General features: G+C 38.5%; 1 protein-coding gene across 1 annotated transcript in view; it reads left to right on the forward strand.

Moving 5' to 3' along the window:
• Positions 1–27054, forward strand: part of LOC150079403 (polycystin-1-like protein 1) — a 445550-nt gene that overhangs the window by 306877 nt on the left and 111619 nt on the right. Inside the window, exons 29-30 of the mRNA XM_090383053.1 lie at positions 522–910; positions 14008–14315. Coding sequence (XP_090239179.1) covers positions 522–910; positions 14008–14315 — 697 coding nt within the window. The remainder of the gene's footprint in view (positions 1–521; positions 911–14007; positions 14316–27054) is intronic.

A 27054-nucleotide genomic window follows, 5' to 3' on the forward strand; every position in this document is an offset into this window, starting at 1 on the left:
CACAATATTGAAATTTCATTAATTGCATCTAGTACTGTCATATGTTTCCAAAATAACAATGAATCATCCCTTGGTCCATCAGTTGTATTAACACTGTGACATTTGCAGGGGTGGCTCATCCATAGGCACTTCAGCACCCCCAGCTATTTAAATCTAGATATACAGTGAATGGAGTTATATGAAATTTTGTGAAGAATTAGGATGGTGGAGTAATGGTATCAAGTAATCATTAGAAGAAGGAAGGCTTACTCTGGCCCTGCTTCTAATGCTATTTGCCATTAAGAGTAAAAATTCTGCCTGCCATATGCATGCACACATGCAAAAGTTAAGAAAACTATATATATTTATGAGTGTATAAACCTGATGAGATTTCACTCTCATCACAACCTATTGAGATTTCAATAAAATTTTATGTAGACAGTTACAAATTCAGAATAAAAATGTTCCAGAATTTGATTTATTAAAATTTTCTGTGATTGACTTGTTTAATTTATTTTTACTATTTTTTTATTCTTTTACAGTATAAGTCAGTTAGGAGCATCTTGGATTTTTCCTACAATTCTGTAGCAGTTGGTGGTATTGTGGCCATTATTATATTTATTCCCCATCATCTTCTGGGGTTACTTTTTCGATGTATACAGCCACCAGCTTCAAGTTGGAATATATTTTTCCACCTGCCATGTACATATTATTCTTTAGGTGGATTCTACTGTTGGTTGAAACAAAAGTATTCAAGTCAAAGTGAAAGTACAAGGGATTCAGCTTCCCTGTCTAACAGCAGCGAAAGCATATATAGTTCATATTCATCTAGTTACAGTTACCAATCTCAAAATTTAAGTGAAATCTTTGAAGATGATGATGATGATAAAAAGAAAGAAGTGGAAGATATTGGTTTTATTTCTTCTATAAGGTGAGAAACGAAAATGAATATGCTGTCATTTTAAAACCAGATTTTCTTGATTACCATTTTAATGTTTTATTTCTCATTTACTTATTTTTAACTCTTAATAATTAACTCTTATTAACTTATTCTTATTAGATGCAGTCTATATATGAGTTTTTTGTATAATAATCATATACATTTAAAATTATCAGATATTCATCTCTAAGATATTTTTTGTTTTTGTAGGTCTATAATTATTTCTGAAAACCAGCATCAAGCTTGAATAATGATAAAAAAAAATTAAGAAACAAATTATCCAAATTCAAATTATTATATTTTAATGGCACTAGGGTATATCACTCATATCTTTATAATGTTTTTTGTCTGCAGAAGTGTGTATTTATGGGCTGGTTTGCACATTATGCAACTTGGAATAACTCAGTGGGGGGCTCTACTCCCACTGCTTTAGGTTGGTTAGCTACAGCCTTGACTGAAGAGAACTTTAGAAATTCCACAGGCGTGATGGGAATCAGATCTCTCCAAATTGAGTGGCAGATAACTTGAAGATGAACAGATAGCAAGCCAGTTTAAAATCCTATATTTTGCCAAACAAAACACATTAGAACTTTTGCAAACTTATAGGGGGACGGTTCACTGCACTCATATCCACTGTAGTTAGATGGCATAAACTGTTCAAAAAATGGAAGAGACTGTGTGCATTCTTTGCACACAGCCTCAAGAAAGTGAAATTGTAATTCAAGACTGTTTTGATTCCTAACTCACGTAGTGAGTTAGGAATTCGATTCCTAGGAATCGAAACAGGCTTGAATTACAATTTCACTTTCTGCAAAACAGTCCTGTCACTTTTGTTTTTTCTGTTTTATAGGTTTAATAAATGGAACTCAGTATTTCAGCCTCTGAAATAACAGTTTCTCTGAAACAATTAGAATATGAGTACAGCAGAGCAGTGGGACAAGTATATTGTACTAGATGGGAGTTATGTTGAAGAAAACTAACAATCAGAAACTCAATAAAATAGTGTTTTATATTTTTAGTTTAATTTATCCTAATTTTTTTTTTTTTTTTAATTTATTGAAACCAGAAATGGATTTTTGTAGATGCTCAGCAAGAACTTCTAGAAGAGACAGAAAGCAGAATGAAGACATAAGGGAGAAAATGGAAGTGAAAAAGAATATTATTGACACTATGAAAGAAAACTATTTAACATAAATTTGATGCAAGAAACCAGATTTTCAAAGGCTATCCTGAAATAGATACCTCCTGGAAGAAGAAGAGGAAGGCCTAGGAGGACGTGGATGGATGGAGAAGGAAGTGCATGACAGCCTGAGGTTTAACTGACCAAGACAACTTGAACTGCACTTTACGGTGGGAAAGAATTCTTACCAAAAAATAACTTACAGGCTATCCAGAATTTAAAACAAATACACCAACCGTTTAATTAAAATGGTTTAATACCAGAAACTAAAATGAACCAAACGATATTACACTGTAAAATGATATATGCAAGATTTACAAAATAAATATATACGATGAAACTTTAATATACAATAAAATAAATAAAATATTTAAAATACAATAAAGCTAAAAGCGATAAAACATTGACTGAAGCTTTCGGAGGCTTCCGCCTCCTTTCTCAACAACAATGATGTTAAATCAACACATCCTTAAGTAACAGGCTCACGGCACACGTGGTTGACCAGGCGCATACTTAATACTTCTTCCATACGATCCAGAACCGGAAGCGGCTCGGGAGCGTGGAAATATAAAACGCTCGTCTTTTGCCAGGACCACAGCTTCTAGTAGGGGGTGAAATCGAACACCCCTGTCCCTATTCATATTATTGTTCTCAGACGAGCCTATCCACAAACTCTCTAGCCACTTACGGTCCCAGAACCTATGCGCCCGGTCAAGGATGACAGCATTCACCGGGGAGACCTGATGATGTTTCTCCCAATAATGCTGAGCAATGGCGGACTTATTGAACTCTGCGGTCTGTATAGCTCGCATGTGCTCCCCCAGACGGTCTTTTAGTCGCCGTCCTGTCTCACCCACATAACATTCCCCACAGTCCGGGCATTCGATCTCATATACGACCCCACTACTGGAATCCCCAGGAATGGGGTCTTTGACCTGAGACAACACTGTGTGCAACTTCCGACCAGGAAGCTGCACACAGCGTGTCTGAAAGTCACGTAGCATTCTTGAAACACGATCTGACAAGCCCGGATAGTAGGGAATATAAACTGTGGCGACTGGAACGGACGATATTTCATGATTAGGCTCCACGCCTCTATTATATTTATCAATCACCCTCTGGGGGTAACCGCATTTCATAAGATCCGCCCTAACTCGCCCAATTTCTTTCTCTCTCTCCTCAGAGGTGCTACAATGTGTCCTAACCCTACCCAAAAGTGCCCTGGCCACGCTGTTTTTATGCTGGGCAGTCTGTGCTGACCTATAATGGGTGTACTGGCTCCTACACATAGGCTTCCTAAACACTGTAGTACTAAGCTTGGAGCCTTCTCTACTCACCATTACGTCCAGGAATGGGAGGGAACCATTCACTTCCACCTCTGAGGTGAACTGTATAAAAGGAGAGAAATCATTGAGAAAGCCAACTACATCCTCTTCTCTCCCCTTTTGCACCAAAGTGAACGTGTCATCCACGTACCTCTTCCACTTGCGCATAGGGAACTCCAAACTTGTAAAAACCCTATTTTCTAACTCTTCCATTGCCAGGTTTGCGACAATGGCGCTAATAGGAGAACCCATAGCTGTGCCGTGAACCTGTTTGTACATCACTCCTTTATACAGCAAAGTCGTACTCGAAAGACATAACTCTACACCACAGCATATATCCTCTACACTTAGGTGCGATCTAGCACTTAGGGTATCATCTCTTTGCAGTGCCACCTTTACACATTCCACCCCATGGGCTATGGATATACAAGTAAATAATGACACCACATCCAGCGACACCATTATTTCATTCTCCCCTACATTTTGATTTTTAACGAAGTTCACAAAATCTACACTGTCTTTAACCACAAACATGGACCGTCCCACTATAGGAGAAATCAGCTGCGCCAGGAATTTTGACAAAGCATAGGTAGGGCTCCCAACAAAAGAAACAATGGGTCGTAACGGGACTCCCACCTTATGTGTTTTCGGCAGCCCATAAAACCTGGGCAGCTGACACCCCGTTGCACGCATAGACCAGTACTTTTCTTTAGAAATCTTACCCGTTTTTAGCCAGAGCTGTAAAATCTTATTAACACGTTGTTCTAAACCGGCTAGAGGGTTTCTGTGGATGACCTTGTATGTATTATCATCTTGTAATAAATCTAGTGCTTTTTTATGATAATCATCACTATTTAATACTACTGTAGATCTACCCTTATCTGCCGGCAGAACCACAATATCTTCATCCTGCTTAAGTTCCTTTAATGCTTTCATTTGATTACGGGTGAGATTAGGAGTAGCCTTTCTGGCCTGACATAGGATGGCTGAGGCTTTTACCCGAATACGATTAGCAATGGGTTCTGGCAATTTACAATTGCCCTCTCAATACCCATAGCTGTCTCAGTAATCGGAGGTTTAGGGGGTAACAAGGCAAACTTAGGCCCTAAAGCCAATAGCCCCTCTTGCTCTGTTGTTAGAGGTTTACCACTCAGATTATGAATAAAATTAGATTTATTAGCCCTATACATATTTGCCTGTTCTTCAAATAACGTATTGAATTTGCTAATGTGCCTCATCTTATATAAATGTGCAATCCTACCAACCCTATTATGAACTAACGTCCTGACACATGTTAAATGTAAAGGGGATAGTCTACTACTAATATTACCTAGAGATACACCAATCAATCTCCTATTGCATCTTAAGTCATCATGTAATTTCTGTATCCAAGTGTTCAACACCTTCTTCTGATACCATGTAATAATCCTCATCATTCGCACATCCTCAAACGGTGCTTTAATCCTAAATCCATGCGGAATGAGTCCATGTTCCCTACAACGGTACGCAAATCTTAGGTGTTGTTGCTGCTTAACCTCTCCTATGCTGCACTTCTGAAACTGCCGGATGTGTTGCAAAACTGTATGGCCATAAACACTGACAATATCTTCAAAAAGGCCTCTAAGGTTGGGAGAGTACATATCCAGAATTTAAAACAAATACACCAACCGTTTAATTAAAATGGTTTAATACCAGAAACTAAAATGAACCAAACGATATTACACTGTAAAATGATATATGCAAGATTTACAAAATAAATATATACGATGAAACTTTAATATACAATAAAATAAATAAAATAAATAAAATATTTAAAATACAATAAAGCTAAAAGCGATAAAACATTGACTGAAGCTTTCGGAGGCTTCCGCCTCCTTTCTCAACAACAATGATGTTAAATCAACACATCCTTAAGTAACAGGCTCACGGCACACGTGGTTGACCAGGCGCATACTCAATACTTCTTCCATACGATCCAGAACCGGAAGCGGCTCGGGAGCGTGGAAATATAAAACGCTCGTCTTTTGCCAGGACCACAGCTTCTAGTAGGGGGTGAAATCGAACACCCTGTGAATGCTGTCATCCTTGACCGGGCGCATAGGTTCTGGGACCGTAAGTGGCTAGAGAGTTTGTGAATAGGCTCGTCTGAGAACAATAATATGAATAGGGACAGGGGTGTTCGATTTCACCCCCTACTAGAAGCTGTGGTCCTGGCAAAAGACGAGCGTTTTATATTTCCACGCTCCCGAGCCGCTTCCGGTTCTGGATCGTATGGAAGAAGTATTGAGTATGCGCCTGGTCAACCACGTGTGCCGTGAGCCTGTTACTTAAGGATGTGTTGATTTAACATCATTGTTGTTGAGAAAGGAGGCGGAAGCCTCCGAAAGCTTCAGTCAATGTTTTATCGCTTTTAGCTTTATTGTATTTTAAATATTTTATTTATTTTATTTATTTTATTGTATATTAAAGTTTCATCGTATATATTTATTTTGTAAATCTTGCATATATCATTTTACAGTGTAATATCGTTTGGTTCATTTTAGTTTCTGGTATTAAACCATTTTAATTAAACGGTTGGTGTATTTGTTTTAAATTCTGGATATGTACTCTCCCAACCTTAGAGGCCTTTTTGAAGATATTGTCAGTGTTTATGGCCATACAGTTTTGCAACACATCCGGCAGTTTCAGAAGTGCAGCATAGGAGAGGTTAAGCAGCAACAACACCTAAGATTTGCGTACCGTTGTAGGGAACATGGACTCATTCCGCATGGATTTAGGATTAAAGCACCGTTTGAGGATGTGCGAATGATGAGGATTATTACATGGTATCAGAAGAAGGTGTTGAACACTTGGATACAGAAATTACATGATGACTTAAGATGCAATAGGAGATTGATTGGTGTATCTCTAGGTAATATTAGTAGTAGACTATCCCCTTTACATTTAACATGTGTCAGGACGTTAGTTCATAATAGGGTTGGTAGGATTGCACATTTATATAAGATGAGGCACATTAGCAAATTCAATACGTTATTTGAAGAACAGGCAAATATGTATAGGGCTAATAAATCTAATTTTATTCATAATCTGAGTGGTAAACCTCTAACAACAGAGCAAGAGGGGCTATTGGCTTTAGGGCCTAAGTTTGCCTTGTTACCCCCTAAACCTCCGATTACTGAGACAGCTATGGGTATTGAGAGGGCAATTCGTAAATTGCCAGAACCCATTGCTAATCGTATTCGGGTAAAAGCCTCAGCCATCCTATGTCAGGCCAGAAAGGCTACTCCTAATCTCACCCGTAATCAAATGAAAGCATTAAAGGAACTTAAGCAGGATGAAGATATTGTGGTTCTGCCGGCAGATAAGGGTAGATCTACAGTAGTATTAAATAGTGATGATTATCATAAAAAAGCACTAGATTTATTACAAGATGATAATACATACAAGGTCATCCACAGAAACCCTCTAGCCGGTTTAGAACAACGTGTTAATAAGATTTTACAGCTCTGGCTAAAAACGGGTAAGATTTCTAAAGAAAAGTACTGGTCTATGCGTGCAACGGGGTGTCAGCTGCCCAGGTTTTATGGGCTGCCGAAAACACATAAGGTGGGGGGTCCCGTTACGACCCATTGTTTCTTTTGTTGGGAGCCCTACCTATGCTTTGTCAAAATTCCTGGCGCAGCTGATTTCTCCTATAGTGGGACGGTCCATGTTTGTGGTTAAAGACAGTGTAGATTTTGTGAACTTCGTTAAAAATCAAAATGTAGGGGAGAATGAAATAATGGTGTCGCTGGATGTGGTGTCATTATTTACTTGTATACCCATAGCCCATGGGGTGGAATGTGTAAAGGTGGCACTGCAAAGAGATGATACCCTAAGTGCTAGATCGCACCTAAGTGTAGAGGATATATGCTGTGGTGTAGAGTTATGTCTTTCGAGTACGACTTTGCTGTATAAAGGAGTGATGTACAAACAGGTTCACGGCACAGCTATGGGTTCTCCTATTAGCGCCATTGTCGCAAACCTGGCAATGGAAGAGTTAGAAAATAGGGTTTTTACAAGTTTGGAGTTCCCTATGCGCAAGTGGAAGAGGTACGTGGATGACACGTTCACTTTGGTGCAAAAGGGGAGAGAAGAGGATGTAGTTGGCTTTCTCAATGATTTCTCTCCTTTTATACAGTTCACCTCAGAGGTGGAAGTGAATGGTTCCCTCCCATTCCTGGACGTAATGGTGAGTAGAGAAGGCTCCAAGCTTAGTACTACAGTGTTTAGGAAGCCTATGTGTAGGAGCCAGTACACCCATTATAGGTCAGCACAGACTGCCCAGCATAAAAACAGCGTGGCCAGGGCACTTTTGGGTAGGGTTAGGACACATTGTAGCACCTCTGAGGAGAGAGAGAAAGAAATTGGGCGAGTTAGGGCGGATCTTATGAAATGCGGTTACCCCCAGAGGGTGATTGATAAATATAATAGAAGCGTGGAGCCTAATCATGAAATATCGTCCGTTCCAGTCGCCACAGTTTATATTCCCTACTATCCGGGCTTGTCAGATCGTGTTTCAAGAATGCTACGTGACTTTCAGACACGCTGTGTGCAGCTTCCTGGTCGGAAGTTGCACACAGTGTTGTCTCAGGTCAAAGACCCCATTCCTGGGGATTCCAGTAGTGGGGTCGTATATGAGATCGAATGCCCGGACTGTGGGGAATGTTATGTGGGTGAGACAGGACGGCGACTAAAAGACCGTCTGGGGGAGCACATGCGAGCTATACAGACCGCAGAGTTCAATAAGTCCGCCATTGCTCAGCATTATTGGGAGAAACATCATCAGGTCTCCCCGGTGAATGCTGTCATCCTTGACCGGGCGCATAGGTTCTGGGACCGTAAGTGGCTAGAGAGTTTGTGGATAGGCTCGTCTGAGAACAATAATATGAATAGGGACAGGGGTGTTCGATTTCACCCCCTACTAGAAGCTGTGGTCCTGGCAAAAGACGAGCGTTTTATATTTCCACGCTCCCGAGCCGCTTCCGGTTCTGGATCGTATGGAAGAAGTATTGAGTATGCGCCTGGTCAACCACGTGTGCCGTGAGCCTGTTACTTAAGGATGTGTTGATTTAACATCATTGTTGTTGAGAAAGGAGGCGGAAGCCTCCGAAAGCTTCAGTCAATGTTTTATCGCTTTTAGCTTTATTGTATTTTAAATATTTTATTTATTTTATTTATTTTATTTATTTTATTGTATATTAAAGTTTCATCGTATATATTTATTTTGTAAATCTTGCATATATCATTTTACAGTGTAATATCGTTTGGTTCATTTTAGTTTCTGGTATTAAACCATTTTAATTAAACGGTTGGTGTATTTGTTTTAAATTCTGGATATGTACTCTCCCAACCTTAGAGGCCTTTTTGAAGAAACTTACAGGCTGAGGAAACCCATTGTAAATGGAAACACTCCTCTTGAAGAAAAGAAGGTTTATCCCAATCTATTTTTTGATCACTCATCATCTTTCAGAACTTTGTATTCAGAAAAATAGTGACAAAAATGAAATAACAAAGGTTGATTATTAGCATTAGTAGAGGCATACGATGCAAGAAAGGAAGCTTATCCAGCATCATCCAAAAAAAAAAAACTCCTTCCATTTCATCCCTCCATTCATTCCAACTGCCTGTCCAGCTCAGCCTTAAATTTGTAGGCTATCAACTTCCACAACAAAAAATAGAAGTCTGTTCCACCAATTAACCACCCACTAGGTAAAGACAAATTTCTGCACATCTATTCTACAACTGTCTTTCCTCAATTTGAATCTATGCCTCCCCCCACCCAGGTTCTTAATCTTAGCAAGATGAAGAATCCCATCAGCATTCAGCTTTCTCAACCCACTGAAGGCCTTATACAACTCAATCAGAAAACCTCACAGGTGCCTACTCCCCAGGTGCCGCAATTTGCAGAAATTAAACCTTTCTTGGTAAGAGCACCCCTTTATTCTCCTCACCAATCTTGTTGCCCTTCTTTGTACTCGTTCGAGGAACTCTACATCCTTCCTAAAATGAGGCCTCCAGACCTGTGCACAGTACTCTAGGTGTGGCCTGACCATTGCCTTGTACAATGGGATAATCACCTCCCTGTCCCTGCTAGCAAAATTCCTATATATCATTGACAAGACTCCATGACCTGCCCTGGCAGCCTGTCTGCACTGCTGAGGAAACTTCATATTTGACTGCATAATTACCCCCAGGTCTTTTTCACTTTCCACTTCCCTGAGTGTAGTACCACATAATTGGTACGTTTCTCTTGGGTTATTTCTACCCATATGCGGTACTTTGCATTTGTCAAACTTCAGTTGCCGCTTCTCAGCCCATTTGCCCAACTTGTCTATATCCAGTCGGAGTAGCATACTGTCTTTACTGTCATTAAAAACCCTGCCAACCTTTGTATCATCTGCAAACTTGGACATTAATCCTAATATACTTTCATCAATATCATTTATGAATACAAAAAACAACAATAGGCCAAGAACCAAATCCTGGGAACTCCACTAATAAAATTTGTCCCTGAACAGCAGTGTTCATTGATTACCACTCTCTGTCATCTCCCACTCAACCATCCCTTTATCCATTATAGCAACCGTTATCCTTAATGCCATACCTCTCCAATTTTTACAGCAGTCTTCCATGTGCAACAGTATCAAAAGCTTTCCTGAAATCCAAGTATGTGATATCAAAATTATTTTTGAGATTCAGTTCCTTTGTGACCACATCATAATATCCAATCAAAATGGTCAGACAAGACCTCCCTTTAACAAACACATGCTGTTTTAACTGTTACTGCAGCCTTGTCTTGATGATCCTGCAATGCTTCTTTAACCAGTGACTCCATTATTTTCCATGGAAAACGAGTTAAACTAACAGGTATATAGTTACTTGTGTCACCTTTTGAACCCCCTTTGTGAACTGGTGATACATTTGCACACCTCCAGTCCACGGGGAACTCCCCTGAGTCCAAAGAAGCTCTCATAATTATGGCTAAGGATTTACTTACTTCCTCTGCTGCCTCCTTTAATATAACTGGATAGATCTCATCCATCCCAGATGCCTTCCTTATGTTTAACTTCAAAAATTTCTCCTCTATTTTTCTCTGTTATTACAAAACCACTTAGCTCCCTGTTAGAGTTTGATAAACCTCTGCCCCTCCTTGAATAACTCCTCATGTGTGAATGTAAATGCAAAATACTCATTCAGTTTATCAGCTACCTGAGCATGATCATCAATAGCCAACCCCTCTATGTTAAGTGGTCCAATCTGATTCATCCCTTTCCTTCTAGAGTTTACTTCAGTAAAGACCTCTTTGCTGTTTTTCTTTGCATCCTTTGCCAAATATTTCTCATAATCTGCCTGCCTAACTTCCTTTGTGACGATTACGGACAATCTTATATCTGCCATAGGCTTCTGTGTCACCTGATAATTTATATGCATCCCATACATTTTTCTTCTCTGCCACGAGCCTCATTAATTCATCTGACTTCCATTTAGGCCTGAACCTTGAACAGTATTTCTTATTTGGAATGAAAAGCCTAGTAACCTCCAAGATTAAGTCCCTGAAGACTTCCCATTTAGAACTCAACGTTGATAACATTATCAGTCGATCCCACTGTACAGAACTTAAACTGTCTGAGTCCCCTGTAGTCACCTTTATGAAAGCAAAAGCCCTTCCCTTTAGCCTTGATGGTAGTTACATCTTTAAGTAATTCCCATATCAGTACATTGTGATTACTATCACCTAGTGGTTCCTTTATCTGCAATTCTTAATGCATGAATAATCACTGCTGATAATCAGATCAAGAGTATTACTCCCTCTGGTTGCCTCTCAAACATTCTGCTGTAGAAAACAGTTCCTGTAGAAAACAATAAATCCAAAAAAGTCTTGCTAGTGTGCAAGTGACCAAACCACAAGTTATTGATTCATTGAATTATAAAGTTTATAAAGAATCCATGAAAAAGTAAGTTATTAGTTCACTACAAGCATAAAATAAATGTGATATATTCAAATAATATACAAAATTAAACACATTTTTATTTTATTTAATTTTCTGTTCGGTAGTTTTAATTTGTTTTTGGCTAGTATGCAGGTAGCATACTAGCCAAAATAAGAATTAGTTAGCGCATCTTCAGCATTATTTGCTACAGTTTGCGGCAGTTCTCAAATGTATTAAAATAGTGTTTAATTTTATAAATAATTAAAATCATTACAAATGCATAACGAATTTAAGCACTCTTGATTATCCAAAGACACCTGGGATATTTGTGTTATTCTCTACTGCTCTTGTTGTACCCAAAGAAAGAATTACAGTTTCACTTTCTGCAATTATGATGTTGCTCAGTGATGCATCATTATTACAAAGTTTTACTTTCAACAATAATTATGCTACTTAAGCACTTTATGTCAATACATTATCATTATCATGGGCAAATATACAAGCACATTCAAGAATGAAACTTGTATCTTTGTCCATGACATGATTGTACCTTTTAGATCTGCATTTTTAAAGGTATTTCATCATATATCATTCCAAATGTCTTGATGAGGAATTCAGTTTATGTGATATTATTCAGAATTAAATAGGATAATTTTTAATTAAATTACTTTTGCCATTGTGAAGTTGTTTCAAATTGTGAAGTTTGGCCCGTCAGTATTGTGGCATAACAGCTAATCTCAGTAAGCATATAACAGTTTGAAAAGAAGTGGTGTTCTGAAGTAGTATTGTGAAAAGTGACTTTCAAGAGGTGCAGATGTTTTTCAGAATGTGATCAAATATTTATTTTCGAATTTTTTTCCATAACTATTTTTTTAATGACAAAAAAAAAAAAAAAAAATGATGGAAAATGATATCAATGAAAAGCTTACTTTTGTAAATAGACTGAATGATAAAATGGAACCTTTAATTTTGATATAGAAAATAATAAATAAATTATGCAAACAGTTTAAGTAAATATTAGTCAATAGTCTGTTCATGTTTAAAATATTGCTTACAGTTTAATAACCAACAGATTCCAAGTATTACATATCCCAGTGTACCTCCAGATAATTACTGTCTTCCATCCAAATAAGTGAATAAATTTATTTATGCTTTAAATGATTGAAGTCAGAAGAGTTTACAACTCCAGTGTAATGGTTTTATTAAAGCTTGTATACTGTCTCAACAATTAACAGTGGCTTGTGAATGTACCAACTGTGTACCCCTACACTCAGGGAGGTGGAGAATGAAAAAGACCTGGGAGTAATTCTGCAGTCAGATATGAAGTTCTCTGAGCAGTGCAGACAGGCTGTCAGAGCAGGTTATGGAGTTTTGTCAATGATATATAGGAATTTTTGATAGCAGAGACAAGGAAGTAATTATCCCTTTGAATAAGGCAATGATCAGGCCACACCTTGAATACTGTATACAGGTCTGGAGGCCCCATTTTAGGAAGGATGTAGAGTTTCTAGAATGAGTACAGAGAAGGGCAACAAGATTGGTGAGAGGAATAAAGGGTTGCACTTAAGAAGAAAGGCTTAAGTTCTGAAAGTTGCAGCATCTGGAGACTAGGTACCTTCGAGGTGATCTGATTGAAGCGTATAAGGCCTTGTATGGTTTCAGCAGGCTCAATGCTGATGGGATACTTCCGCTTGCTTAGATTAAGAACCTGAGGGGACATAGATTCAAATTAAGGAAAGGCAGTTGTAGAATAGATGTGCGGAAGTTTGCTTTTAACCAGCGGATACTTAATTGTTGGAACAGACTTCTATCTGTTGTTGAGGAAGTTGATGGCTTAAATAAATTTAAGGCTGAACTAGACAAACATTTGGAGTGACCGGATGGGTGAAATGGGAAGGGGTTTTTTTTGGCTGATGCTGTATAACTTGCTTTCTTGCATCACATGCCTCAACTAATGCTAATGCTGTGTTATAACAATATTTTTATTTTGAAAGTAGACTCCCTCCAAACAGATTTCATTGACATATAGTAAGGTTAATTGTAAGATATATAATACGGATATTCAAGATTCTATTAGTCTTTCTGCAGTTACAATCATAAATAGCCAATTCTGGTTAGCTTATTTCAAAATTGTAACAACTACAAGGACTTTCTCATCTACTCATGTGTTTATGCCAGCAGAGTTTAAACCACTTAATAAATGCAATAACTTAATGCTGACAGCAGGCCAAATGTTGTGTTTCCATAAATTACAATGGTACTACACTGCTTTCAAATAAATGGCCCCACCAAGAGGTTAATCTTCCATTTGCTTAAAGATGAGATGCTAGTTGTTATCATTTTCAGGACTTACTGGTTTCTGATCAGATAGCAGGTGGTCTATAGTGATAATTCTCTGACAAAACACAGAAAAATGAAGGTTTTTTTTTTAATTGTTTTGTCAACTGAATAGCAAAGTAATTTCATTTTACTTTATTTACAAATTAGTTTTTGTTCTTAAATGTAAATGATTAGAAAAAATATATATGTATATTTTTTTTGAATTTGCAATTTTTTTATTTGAGTGCTAAAAAAGAAATCCTGGAACTAATGTTTTTTTCTCTTCATCAGGGAGCCCTTATCGCCCTTAATGGAAACTCTTTCTCACTGGCAAGCATTTGAAAACTGGGCAAAGCACAAACATCAAGAATTATGGAATAGTGTTCAGGAATTAAGAAAATGTGAAGTGTTTACAGAAGATCCCTTTAGGAAAAATGGTAGACAGAATACAAAACAAACTAAAATCAATGAATATTTCCGTTCACCACACATACATTGCAATGATCATGTTGAGGATAAGTGTGAATATCCACATTTACAGATATCACTCACAAGAGAAGATAATGAATCCTGTAATTCTTCACTGATGAGAGCATTAGGTAATTCTCACTTTTAATTAATTTATATAAGTACAGTTTAGTTTTCATTCTTTTTTTACTTTCTCACTCAGTATGCATGCATACTTAAACATTTACAGATACACATTAAACAAAATGCCTCTGACTCAAAATTCTCTCTCTTTCTCTATGTAATCTTCCAACTTTGAACTATTCTTAGATTTCAGAACCTAGTCTATCATTATATAGACCAGGTACACTATCATCAAGGCAGAATGCACTGGTCCCACAGGAACTAGTAGTTGTTGGTGACTCTATTGTCAGGGAAACGGAGAACATGCTTTGTGAAAAGGATAGGTGGAACAGGACCAGGGTATGTCAGCCACAGGCAAAGGTTGATGACGTAGGTTGGAGTGGATATCATCTTTTAAGGGCAAAAAAGGAGATATAGTTGTACACATTGGCACTAATGATATTAAGAGTAGGAAACCGGCAGAATAACTTAACAAGTACAGGTCACTGTTCAGAAAAAGCCTTGAATTAGGGTTGAATTTGCAAGTGTTTTCAATTCTGCTCAGACACGATAGGAGGGAATATATGATGAAAGCATTGTCGATCAATTCAGCCCTGGAAAGATTGTGCAAGGCTCAAGGAGAAGAATTTTTTTAAACCTGGTCTGTACTTGTTAACAGGAGAGACTGCTTCTACAGGGATGGGATACACTTAAATAGAAAAGGTGCAAGAATATTTGCTGATGCTATCGAGGCAGTGTTAGGTGGGTTGGAAAACTGCTAGCTTGGGCGATACAAGGACTAATAGATTAACAGTAGCCACTGGCAGAGGTGAAAGTGATTCTTGCACTGCTTCTATTGGAATGAGCAGCAGCCTGGAAAACAAGATGCAGGATATTTCAGAGACTGCTGGGAGTCATTGCGGTACAAGTAAACACATGGGTTGTGTTAGGGTAGCTAAGAATAGGAACAGATGCATGTATACTTGCGTGTACACCAATGCTAGGAGTTTAGTAAATAAATTTGATGAATTTGAGGTATTGCTCAAAACATCAAAGGCAGATATTGTTGGGATATCAGAGACGTGGTGTCACACAGATATAAGGAATGCAGAACCGGAATTTTGGGAGGACAATATGTACAGAAAGGATAGACAGGATAGGAAGGAAGGAGGGGTTATGCCATTAGTTAAAATCCAAGGAAGTGAAGCCAGTCGACATCGCTGGACAGTGCAGTGTCAAGTCAGTTTGGTGTGACATAATCATTGAGAGATCAAAATTGAGAGTAGGAGTGTGCTAGGCGACTCCGTAGCCAGGTGGGAAGGAGCAGCAGTGCATAGCACACGCTTCTTGATTAGACCGGGGTTCGAGCCCGTCACCACCAAATATGGAGGATGCGGAAAGGTCAGGGAATGACCCCCGCATATCCCGGAGCAATATGGCCTTAGTTGCTAATGCTCCTAAAAACCAAAACAACAACAAGGAGTGTGCTATAGGCCTAATGACTCTGATGAGTATAATAAGAAACTGCAAGGAAATAGAATGGACCAGTAAATCAGAGAGTCTTATAATGGGGGATTTTAATTTCCCAGATATTCACTGGAATTTGTGGGTTGGTCACTCACACACTAGCAAGGCTTTTGTGGATGTATTGGATGATTGTTTTCTACATCAACATGTTTGGGAGGCAACTAGAGGGAGTAATACTCTTGATCTGATTATCAGTAGTGATTCTTCATGCATTAAGAATCTGCAGATAAAGGAACCACTAGGTGACAGTGATCACAGTTTGCAGAAGTGAGATTTACTCAAAGAGGTAACTACCATCAGGGGTAAAGGAAGGGATTTTGCTTTCATAAAGGCGACTACAATGGTCTGAGACAGTATTTAAATTCTATACAATGGGACCAACTCATGATGTTACCAACAGCAAATTAAAAATAGGAAGCATTCAAAGAACTTATCTTGGAAGCTACTGGGCGTTACATACCAACTAAGAAATATTGTTCAAGGTTTAAGTCTAAATGGAGATCAGATGAACTAATGAGACATATGGTAGAAAAGAAAAATGCATGGGATACATATACATTAACATGTGACACAGAAGCCTATAATTGATATAAGCTGATCTGTAACCAAGTTACAAAGGAGGTTGGCCAGGTGAAGGCAGATTACGTGAAATCGTTGGCAAAGGATGCAAAGAAAAACAGCAAAGAGTTCTTGACTTATGTAAACTCTAGAAGGAAGGGGATGAATCATATTGGTCCACTTGATATCGATGGTTCAACTGTTGATGATCCTGCTAAGGTAGCTAACAAACTAAATGAATATTTTGCACCAACATTCACACATGAGGAGTTATTCAGGAAGGGGAATGCCAGAGGTGAAGTAAACTCTGGCAGTGAGCTAGATAATCTTGTAATAAATGAGAGTAAGTGGAGGAGAAATTGTTGAGGATAAACATAAAAAAGGCACCTGGGGTGGATGGGATCTATCCAGTTATATTAAAGGAGGCAGCAAAGGAAGTAAGGAGACCCTTAGCCATAATTATGAGAGCATCCTTGGACTCGGAGGAGGTCCCCACGGACTGGAGATGTGCAAATGTGACCCCAATTCACAAAGGAGGATCAAAGGCTGACACAAGTAATTATAGACCTGTGAGTTTAACTTCTGTTCCAGGAAAATTGATGGAGGCACTGGTTAAAGAAGCACCGCAGGATCATCTAGACAAGACTTCAGTTATAGCTCGGACACAGCAATGTTTTGTTAAGGGAAAGTCTTGCCTGACCAATTTGATTGGATACTATGATGCAGTCACAAAAAAACTGGATGCAGGGAATAACTTTGAAATTATATATTTGGATCTTAGAAAGGCTTTTGATACTGTTGCACATGGAAGACTGCTGCACGAATTAGAGCAGTGTGGCATTGGAGGCAAATTGCTGCTGTGGATAAAGGGATGGTTGAGTGGGAGAAGACAGAGAGTGGTAATTAATAGACACTGCTCATGGTGGACTAATGTTATTAGTGGAGTCGTTCAGGGTTCGGTCCATTATTGTTTTCTCTATTTATAAATGATATTATTGATGATGGTATATCAAGCTTAATGTCCAAGTTTGCAGATGATACAAAGGTTGGCAGGGTTGTTAAGGACACTACTGACGCTATGCTGCTGCAACAAGTGGAGCAGATGGGCTGAGAGGTGGCAAATGAAGTTTAACACTGACAAATGTAAAGTACTGCATATGGGAAGCAGTACCCCAAGAGTAACATATCAATTGTGTGGTACTACACTGACAGCGGTAGAGAATGAAAAGGACCTGGGGGTAATTGTGCAAGCAGATATGAAGTTATCTGAGCAGTGCAGACAGGCTGCAAGAGTAGCTCATGGTGTCTTGTCAATGATATACAGGAATTTTTCTAGTAGGGATAAGGAGGTGATTATTCCCTTGTATAAGGCAATGGTTAGGCCACACCTTGAGTACTGTATACCGGTTTGGAGGCCTCATTTCAAGAAGGATGTAGAGCTGCTGGAACGAGTACAGAGAAGGGCAACAAGATTAGTGAATGGAACAAAGGTTTGCTCTTACGAAGAAAGGCTTAAGTTTTGCAAATTACAGTGTCTGGAGACTAGACACTCTGGAGACGAGGTGATCTGATAGAGGTGTATAAAGCCTTGAATGGTTTGAGCATGCTCAGTGCCGATGGGATTCTTCCTCTTGCTCAGAATAATCACCTGAGAGGGCACAAATTCGGATTGAGGAAAGACAGATGTAGGATAGATGTACGGAAATTTGCCTTTAGCCAGTGGGTATTTGGTTGGTGGAACAGACTTCCATCCCTTGTTGCGGAAGTTGATAGCCTAAATAAATTTAAGGCTCAGCTGGACATGTATTTCGAATGAACGGAGGGGTGAAATGGAAGTGGGTTTTTTTTTTTTTTTGGCTGATGCTGCATAAACTCGCTTTCTTTCATCATATGCCCCTACTAATGCTAATGCTATAGCATGGTATTGTGATATAATTTTTGATTTTAATTGTAATAGGTATACTAGGCTTATATAGTTCCTTTTATAACTAGTCATTACATATTAAAATTTGTTTCTATGTTCCTAAAATAGTAAGAAATGCTACTTAGGTAATATGAATAAAAATCTTAGTAAATTATTTAATTTCTGCTTAAAAATTGAAATGCATAGCAATATTAAATGTAAACTGGCAATGATGCTTTGCAATGTAGCTCTTCATTTATTTAGGCTTTTCCTTTCTGAAATCTTTAATCATATCTTATTCAGAAATTAAGTTAATTTGACAAATGTAAATCTCACAGTTGCCTTACATTCATTTTGTCCTGATTAAGCTAATTTGGGAAATTTAGTTATCTGCTATATTACTATCTGTGTCTTTACCTCTCTTTATCTTGTTGGTGAGTTACTCAAGTAAATTTTGATTCTAACTTTCTGCTGTTATCATCACTACCTTTCTCTTTTTGTGGATTAAGTTCAAACCCAAATTCATGATCTTATTTTTGGCAGATCAACTACTTAGACCATAGTGCATTAATTCATTAAGAATTTGCAGATAAAGGAATCACTGGGTGGCAGTGATCACAGTGGACTGATGTGGGATTTACTTAAAGATATTACTACCATCAGGGGTTAAGGGAGAGGTTTTTGCTTCCGTAAAATTGACCACAATGGTCTCAGAGTTTTTTTAAATTCTATACAGTGGGACCCACTGATGATGTTACCAGCAGAAAATTCTAAATGGGAAGCATTCAAGGAAGTAATTGTGGAAGCTACTAGGCTTTTCATGCCAATTATGAAATACTGTTCAAGGTTTAGGCCTAAATAGATGTCAGATGAACTAATGAGACTCGTGGCAGAGGAGAAAAATTCATGGGATGCATATAAATTATCAGGCGCCACAAAAGCCTATGATAGATATAAGCTAGTATGTAATCAAGTCACAAAGGAAGGTAGGCAAGCGAAAGAAGATTATGAGAAATCTTTGACAAAGGATGTAAAGAAAAACAGCAAAGGGCTTCTTTACTTATTTAAACACTAGAAGGAACAGAATGAATCAGATTGGTCCACTTGATATTGATGGTTCGACTGTTGATGATCCTGCTCAGATAGCTGATAATCTGAATGAGTATTTTGCATCTACATTCACACATGAGTTATTAAGGGATTAGAATGCCAGAAGGTTATCAAACTGTAACAGGGTGCTTAATGATTTTGTAATAACTGAAAGTAAAGTGGAGGAGAAATTGTTGAAGTTAAACAAAAAAAAAAAGGCACCTGGGTTTGATGGGATCTATTCAGTTACCCTTAGCCATAATTATGAGAGCATCCTTGGACTCAGGGGAAGTCCCCACGGACTGGAAATGTGAAAATGTATCCTCAATTCACAAAGGGGGGATCTAAGGGTGACACGAGTAATTAATGACTAGTTAGTTTAACTTCTATTCTTGGGAAAATAATAGAGTCACTGGTTAATGATGCATTGCAGGATCATCTAGACAAGGTGCAGTAATAATTCAGACACAACATGGGTTTGTTAAGGAAAAGTCTTGCTTGACAAATTTTATTCGATACTATGATATGGTTACAAAGGAACTGGATGCAAAAAATAATTTTGATATCATATACTTGGATTTCAGGAAAGCTTTTGACACTGTTGCACATGGAAGACTACTGTACAAATTGGAGCAGTATGGTATTAAGGATAGGTTGCCAAAATGGATAAAAGGATTTGAGTGGGAGAATACAGAGAGAGTGGTAATAAATGGATGCTGTTCTTCGTGGACTAATGTTATTAGTAGTAGTCCCCCAGGGGGAACTCTACTAATTTATCTATGATATTGATATATCAGGCTTAATGTTGAAGTTTGCAGATGATACAAAGGTTGGCAGGCTTGTTAATTACAATAATGGAAGTGTGCTACTGTAACAGGATCTAAAACATTTCGGCCAGTGGGCTGAGTAGTGGCAACTGAAGTTTACATTGGCAAATGCAGAGTACTGCATATGGGTCGAAAGTAACCCCAGAGAAACATACCAACTGTGTTGTACTACACTTAGGGTGGGAGACAGTGAAAAATACCTGGGAGTAATTGTGCAGTCAGATATGAAGTTTTCTGAGCAGGCAGATGGGCTGCCAGAGCAGGTCATAGGGTATTGTCAATGATATACTTTGCTAGTAGGGAAAAAGGAGGTGATTACTCCTTTGCATAAGGCAATGGTCAAGCCATGCCTTGAGTACTGCATATAGGTCTGGAGGCTTCATTTTAGGAAGGATGTAGAGTTGCTTGAGTGAGCACAGAGAAGGACAACAAGGTTGGTGAGGGGAACGAAGTGGATGGTCTTACCAAGAAAGGTTTAAGTTCTGGAAATTGCGGTGTGTGGAGAGTAGGCACCTGTGAGGTGATCTGATTGAGGTGTATAAGGCTCAATTCTGATTAGATGCTTCTTCCTGATTAAGGGGGTCATAAATTCAAATTGAGGAAAAACAGTTATAGAATAGATGTGCGGAAATTTGCTTTTAGTCGGCAGGTAGTTGATTGCTGGAACAAACTTCTATCTGTTGTTGTGGAAGTTGATAGCTTAAATAATTTCAAGGAGGAACTGGATAAATGTTTAGAGGGAATGGTGCGAATATTTTTTTTTTTTTTTTTGGCTGCTTCTATATAAGCTTGCTTACTTGCATCACACGACTCTACTACTACTCTAGTTCATATAGTTAATCATGCATAATGTCTGTATAAATGTGTAATTGTAAACTGATTGAAGAAGTCTTTAAGAATTTTTTCAACCTCTAATGGAGCTCAACCCAAAACCTCTTCAAAGAAGTTAGAATTGACAAATAGTTTGCCAATCACAGGCGAGTAGGGATTTTGATTCATGAGTTATTCCAGATTTTTTAGTATGCACGATATGTGGATTTGTCTCGCAACATAAACATGCTTGTACAAACATATTACAAGATTTGATCAAAAAGTTTGGTGAATGTTCCAAAAATTTAATTTTATTCAATGATAAATGTTAACATTGCTATTATTCAGTATAACCTCTATCTATAACCACACCTTGTTCATATCTGAACTTTTTTCCATCGTGACTGGCACAGATCAAAACATTTTTGGAAGTCTTGTTTTGCTAATGCTTTTAGGCAGTCTTTCATGTTCGATTGCATTTCTTGAATTGACTCAAACTGTTTTCCTTTCAGTTCATATTTTAATTTTTAGAATAGGCAAAAGTTACAAAGAAAAGTTGAAAAGGGTGCAAGAATATTTGCTGATGCTATCGAGGCAGTTTTAGGTGGGTCGGAAAACTGCTAGCTTGGGGGGAGACAAAGACGAATAGATTAACAAGTAGCCACTGGCAGAGGTGAAAGAGATTCTTGCACTGCTTCTATTGGAATGAGCAGAAGCCTGAAAAACAAGATGCAGGATATTTCAGAGACTGCCGGTAGTCATTTCGGTACAAGGTCCAATGCTAGGAGTTTAGTAAATGAATTTGAGGTATTGCTCAAAACATCAAAGGCAGATATTGTTGGGATATCAGAGACGTGGTGAACACAGATATAAGGAATGCAGAACTGGAATTTGGGGAGTACAATGTCTACAGAAAGGATAGACTGGATAGGAAGGGAGGAGGGGTTATGCTATTAGTTAAGAAATACATAAAATCCAAGGAAGTGAAGCCAGTGAACATCGCTGGACAGTGCAGTGTCGAGTCAGTTTGGTGTGACATAAGCATTGGGAAATCAAAATTGAGAGTAGGAGTGTGCTATAGGCCTAATGACTCTGATGAGTATAATAAGTAACTGTACAGGGAAATAGAGTGGGCCAGTAAATCAGAGAGTCTTATAATGGGAGATTTTAATTTCCCAGATATTGACTGGAATTTGGGGCTTGGTCACTCACACACTAGCAAGGCTTTTGTGGATTTATTGGATGATTGTTTTCTACATCAGCATGTTCGGGAGGCAAGTAGAGGGAGGAATACTCTTGATTTGATTATCAGCAGTGATTCTTCGTGCAGTAAGAATCTGCAGATAAATGAACCACTAGGTGGCAGTGATGACAGTGTGCTGAAGTGGGATTTACTCAAAGAGGTAACTACCTCTTTTTTGCTTTATTGCTTTCGTAAAGGCGACTATGATGGACTGAGACAGTATTTAAATTCTATACAGTGGGACCAACTGATGATGTTACCAAAAGCAAATGCACAATGGGAAGCATTCAAAGAACTTATCATAGAAGCTACTAGGCTTTACATACCAACTAAGAAATATTGTTCATGGTTTTGGCCTAAATGGATGTCAGATGAACTGATGAGGCATATGGCAGAGAAGAAACATGCATGGGATACATACAAATTAACACATGACACAGAAGCCTATGATAGATACAAGTTGATCTGTAACCAAGTTACAAAGGAGGTTAGGCAGGCGAAGGCAGATTACGAGAAATCTTTGGAAAGGGATGCAAAGAAAAACAGCAAAGAGTTCTTTACTTATGTAAACTCTAGAAGGAAGGGGATGAATCAGATTGGTCCAATTGATATCGATGGGTCAACTGTTGATGATCCTGCTCAGGTAGCTAACAAACTAAATGAATATTTTGCATCAACATTCACACATGAGGAGTTATTTAGCGAGGGGAAAGCCAGAGGTGTATTCAACTCTAGCAGTAAGCTAGAGAATCTTGTAATAACTGAGAGTAAAGTGGAGGAGAAATTGTTGAAGATAAACACAAGAAAGGCACCCGAGGTGGATGGGATCTATCCAGTTATATTAAAGGAGGCAGCAAAAGAAGTAAGCAGACCCTTAGCCATAATTATGAGAGCTTCCTTGAACTCAGGGGAGGTACCCATAGACTGGAAATGTGCAAATGTGATCCCAATTCACAAAGGAGGATCAAAGACTGACACAAGTAATTATAGACCTGTGAGCTTAACTTCTGTTCCAGGAAAATTAATGGAGGCACTAGTTAAAGAAGCACTGCAGGATTCATTTAGACAAGACTTCAGCTATAGCTCGGACACAGCATGGTTTTGTTAAGGGGAAGTCATGCCTGACCAATTTGATTGGATACTATGATGCAGTCACAAAGGAACTGGATGCAGGGAATAACTTTGATATTATATACTTGGATCTTAGAAAGGCTTTTGATACTGTTGCACATGGAAGACTGCTGCACAAGTTGGAGCAGTGTGGCATTGGAGGCAAATTTCTGCTGTGGATAAAGGGGTGGCTGAGGGGGAGAAGACAGAGAGTGGTAATCAATGGACACTGCTCGTCGTGGACTAATGTTATTAGTGTGGAGTCCCTCAGGGCTCAGTGTTGGGTCCATTATTGTTTTCTGTATTCATAAATGATATTGATGAGGGTATATCAAGCTTAATTTCGAAGTTTGCAGACGATACAAAGGTAGGCAGGGTTGTCAAGGACACTACTGACACTATGCTGCTGCAACAGGATCTGGAAAGGTTGAGCAGATGGGCTGAGAGGTGGCAAATGAAGTTTAATATTGACAAATGTAAAGTACTACACATGGGAAACAGCAACTCCAGAGCAACGTATCAACTGTGTGGTTCTACACTTAAGGTGGTAGAAAATGAAAAAGACCTGGGAGTAATTGTGCCCTCAGATATGAAGTTCTCTGAGCAGTGCAGACGGGCTGCAAGAGTAGCTCACGGTGTATTGTCAATGATATATAGGAATTTTTCTAGCAGGGATAAGGAGGTGATTATTCCCTTGTATAAGGCAATGGTCAGGCCACACCTAGAGTACTGTATACAGGTCTGGAGGACTCATTTCAAGAAGGATGTAGAGCTGCTGGAACGCGTACAGAGAAGGGCAACAAGATTAGTGAATGGAACAAAGGGGTGCTCTTACGAAGACAGGCTTAAGTTTTTCAAATTACAGTGTCTGGAGACCAGGCACCAGCGAGGTGATCTGATAGAGGTGTATAATGCCTTAAATGGTTGGAGCATGCTCAATGCTGATGGGATTCTTCCTCTTGCTCAGAATAATCACCTGAGAGGGCATAAATTCAAATTGAGGAAAGACAGATGTAGGCTAGATGTGTGGAAATTTGTCTTTAGCCTGTGGGTGGTTGGTTGGTGGAACAGACTTCCATCCCTTGTCGTGGAAGTTGATAGCCTAAATAAGTTTAAGGCTCAGCTGGACAGGTATTTTGAACGAACAGAGGGGTGAAGTGGAAGTGGTTTTTTTTTTGGTTTTTTTTGGCTGATGCTGCATAAGCTTGCTTTCTTGCATCAAATGCCTCTACTAATGCTAATGCTAATGTTACACAGTGCCAAATTAGGAAATAAGGTTGACGTGGAATTATGGGAATGATTTGTTGGTCAAAATTTGCCAGATGGCAAGTGACACAACACAGTATTGTGTCATGTAATGAGTAGTGTAGTAGTGCATGGTGGTGGAATTATTGAGTTTTAATTTCGATAAAGAAGTAGCCTGAAGGTTCTAATCATGTAGGTTGGCATATTTGTTTTGTTTTTAGCTAAGAAATTTTATTTCTAGGAAGGCTATAACTAATTTAAAACTCTATGAACATAATGTATGGCATAATACATATTATTGCTGCATAACCTTTGACTAGAATCGTGTGTTATTGCATTTAGGTTTTCTATTAGTTTAGTATTGTATTCTGAGATTAAATTGAATTTAAAAGGAAATCCTGTCTCAGACTAGAGCAGCAAAGCAATGGGTTCAAAGTAGCAGGTATGCTGTGGCTCAAGGGAAAATTGAAGGGGGGGAGCAGTTTTTCTATGAATCACACCTTACAAAATGTGTTATTTTTATTATGTTTACAGACTATCTGGGAGAGGACGTGATACAACCAATATGTCCTGTTCCAGATAGGAGCAAACTTAGCATTCTGATGGGTGTTTATGAGAGCTTGAAGAATAGGGTGGATGCCCTCAAATGAATTAAAATGGGGACACATCATGCTGTCAGCTGCCCAATTCAGTGCTAGAGCTTGCACTTGTGCATCACAGTGGCAGTTCACAAAACAGAATGTCTAGTCCCACAGGAGGTATTTGTCGATGACTCTGTTGTCAGAGAAACGAGAAATATATTGTACAAAAAAAAAAAAAAGAAAAAAGAAAAAAAAAAAGATAGGTGGAATAGGACCAGGGTATGTCTACCAGGAGGGAAAAGTAGATCACATTGTAGAGCAGATATCATCTTTTAAGGGAATGAAGCTGATATTTTGTACGCTAGAACATATCATTGTTATACTTTGGCACTAATGACATTAAGATTAGGTGATCGGAGGGCTTATTTAACAAGTACAGAGTAATGTTGGGAAAAAATCATGAATTAGGATTAAATTTGAAAGTGTCTGCAATTTTGCCCAGACAAGAGAGGATGGAGTACATATTGAAAGCCTTCTCAATCAATTCGATCCTGGAGAGACTGTGCAAGGCTCATGGGATAGATTTCTTTGAATGATCGGTACTTGTTAACAAGATAACCTGTGTTAAACACTAGGGAAAACACTTAAATAGAAAAGGAATATTTACTGATGCTACTGAGGTAGCATTAGATGGAATGGAAAAAGGCTAGCTTGGGGAGGATACAAAGACTAATGGATTAACAGTAGCTGCAGACAGAAGTGAAAGTGAGCATGCACACCTTCTATTAGAGACTGGAAAGCAAGGTGCCTGGGATTTCAAGACCTGCTGGGAGTCCTCCTGGAACAAGCAAATACATGGGCTGAATTAGGCTAACTAAGAGTAAGAAGTTTATGTATATACTTGGATGTATACTAATGCCAGGAGCATAGTAAATAAATTTGATGAATTTGAAGTACTAAGTTATCAAATAAAGACATTGTAGGAATATCGCATTGGTGTCACTCAGACAAAAGGAATGTAGAATTTGAATATGGGGAGTACAATGCATATAGAAAAGACAGACAGAACAGGATGGAGGGGTTATGCTCAAAGTTAAGTATATTAAATCTACGGTAGTGCATTTAGTCGACATGGGTGGCCAGGAAAATGAAAATGAGACTAGGCGTGTGTTATAGACCATATGAATACAATGAACAGCCATAGAGAGAGATAGAATGGGCCAGTAAATCAGTATATGTTATAATGAGGGATTTTAACTTTCCAGATATTGGCTGAAACTTGCAGGTTGGTCAATCACACCCTAGCAAGACTTTTGCAGATTAATTGGATGATTGTATGATATAGCAACATGTTAGAGAGGCAACAAGAGGAAGTGATATGCTTGATCTCATTATTATCAGCAGTGATTCTCCATTAAGAATCTGCATGTTAAATACCCACTGGATTGGTAGTAATCACAGTGTATTGAAGTGGGATTTACTTAAAGATATAAGTACTGTCAAGGGTAAAGGGAAAATCTTTGGCTTTTGTAAAGGTGACTAGTGGTCTCAGACTGTATTTAAATTTTATGGAATAGGACCAACTGATGAGGTTACCAACAGCAAATTCTAAATATGAAGCATTCAGGGAAGTAATCATAGAAGCTGCAAGGCTTTTCATGCCAACTAATACTGTTCAGTGCATTAGACCCAAATGGGTGTCGGATGAAGTAATGACACTTGTGGCAGAGAAGAAAACTGCATGGGATGCATATAAATTATCAAATGATAGAGATGGATATCGTAGATGTAAACTAGTCTGCAAAAGTCACAAAGGAGGTTAAGCAAGCTAAGGCAGATTACTAGGAGTCTGGCAAAAAATGCAAAGAAACACAG

This window comes from Mastigoproctus giganteus, chromosome 10, assembly GCF_048544385.1.
Source record: "Mastigoproctus giganteus isolate SK-2022 chromosome 10, ASM4854438v1, whole genome shotgun sequence".
In the NCBI taxonomy this organism is placed as follows: domain Eukaryota; kingdom Metazoa; phylum Arthropoda; class Arachnida; order Uropygi; family Thelyphonidae; genus Mastigoproctus; species Mastigoproctus giganteus.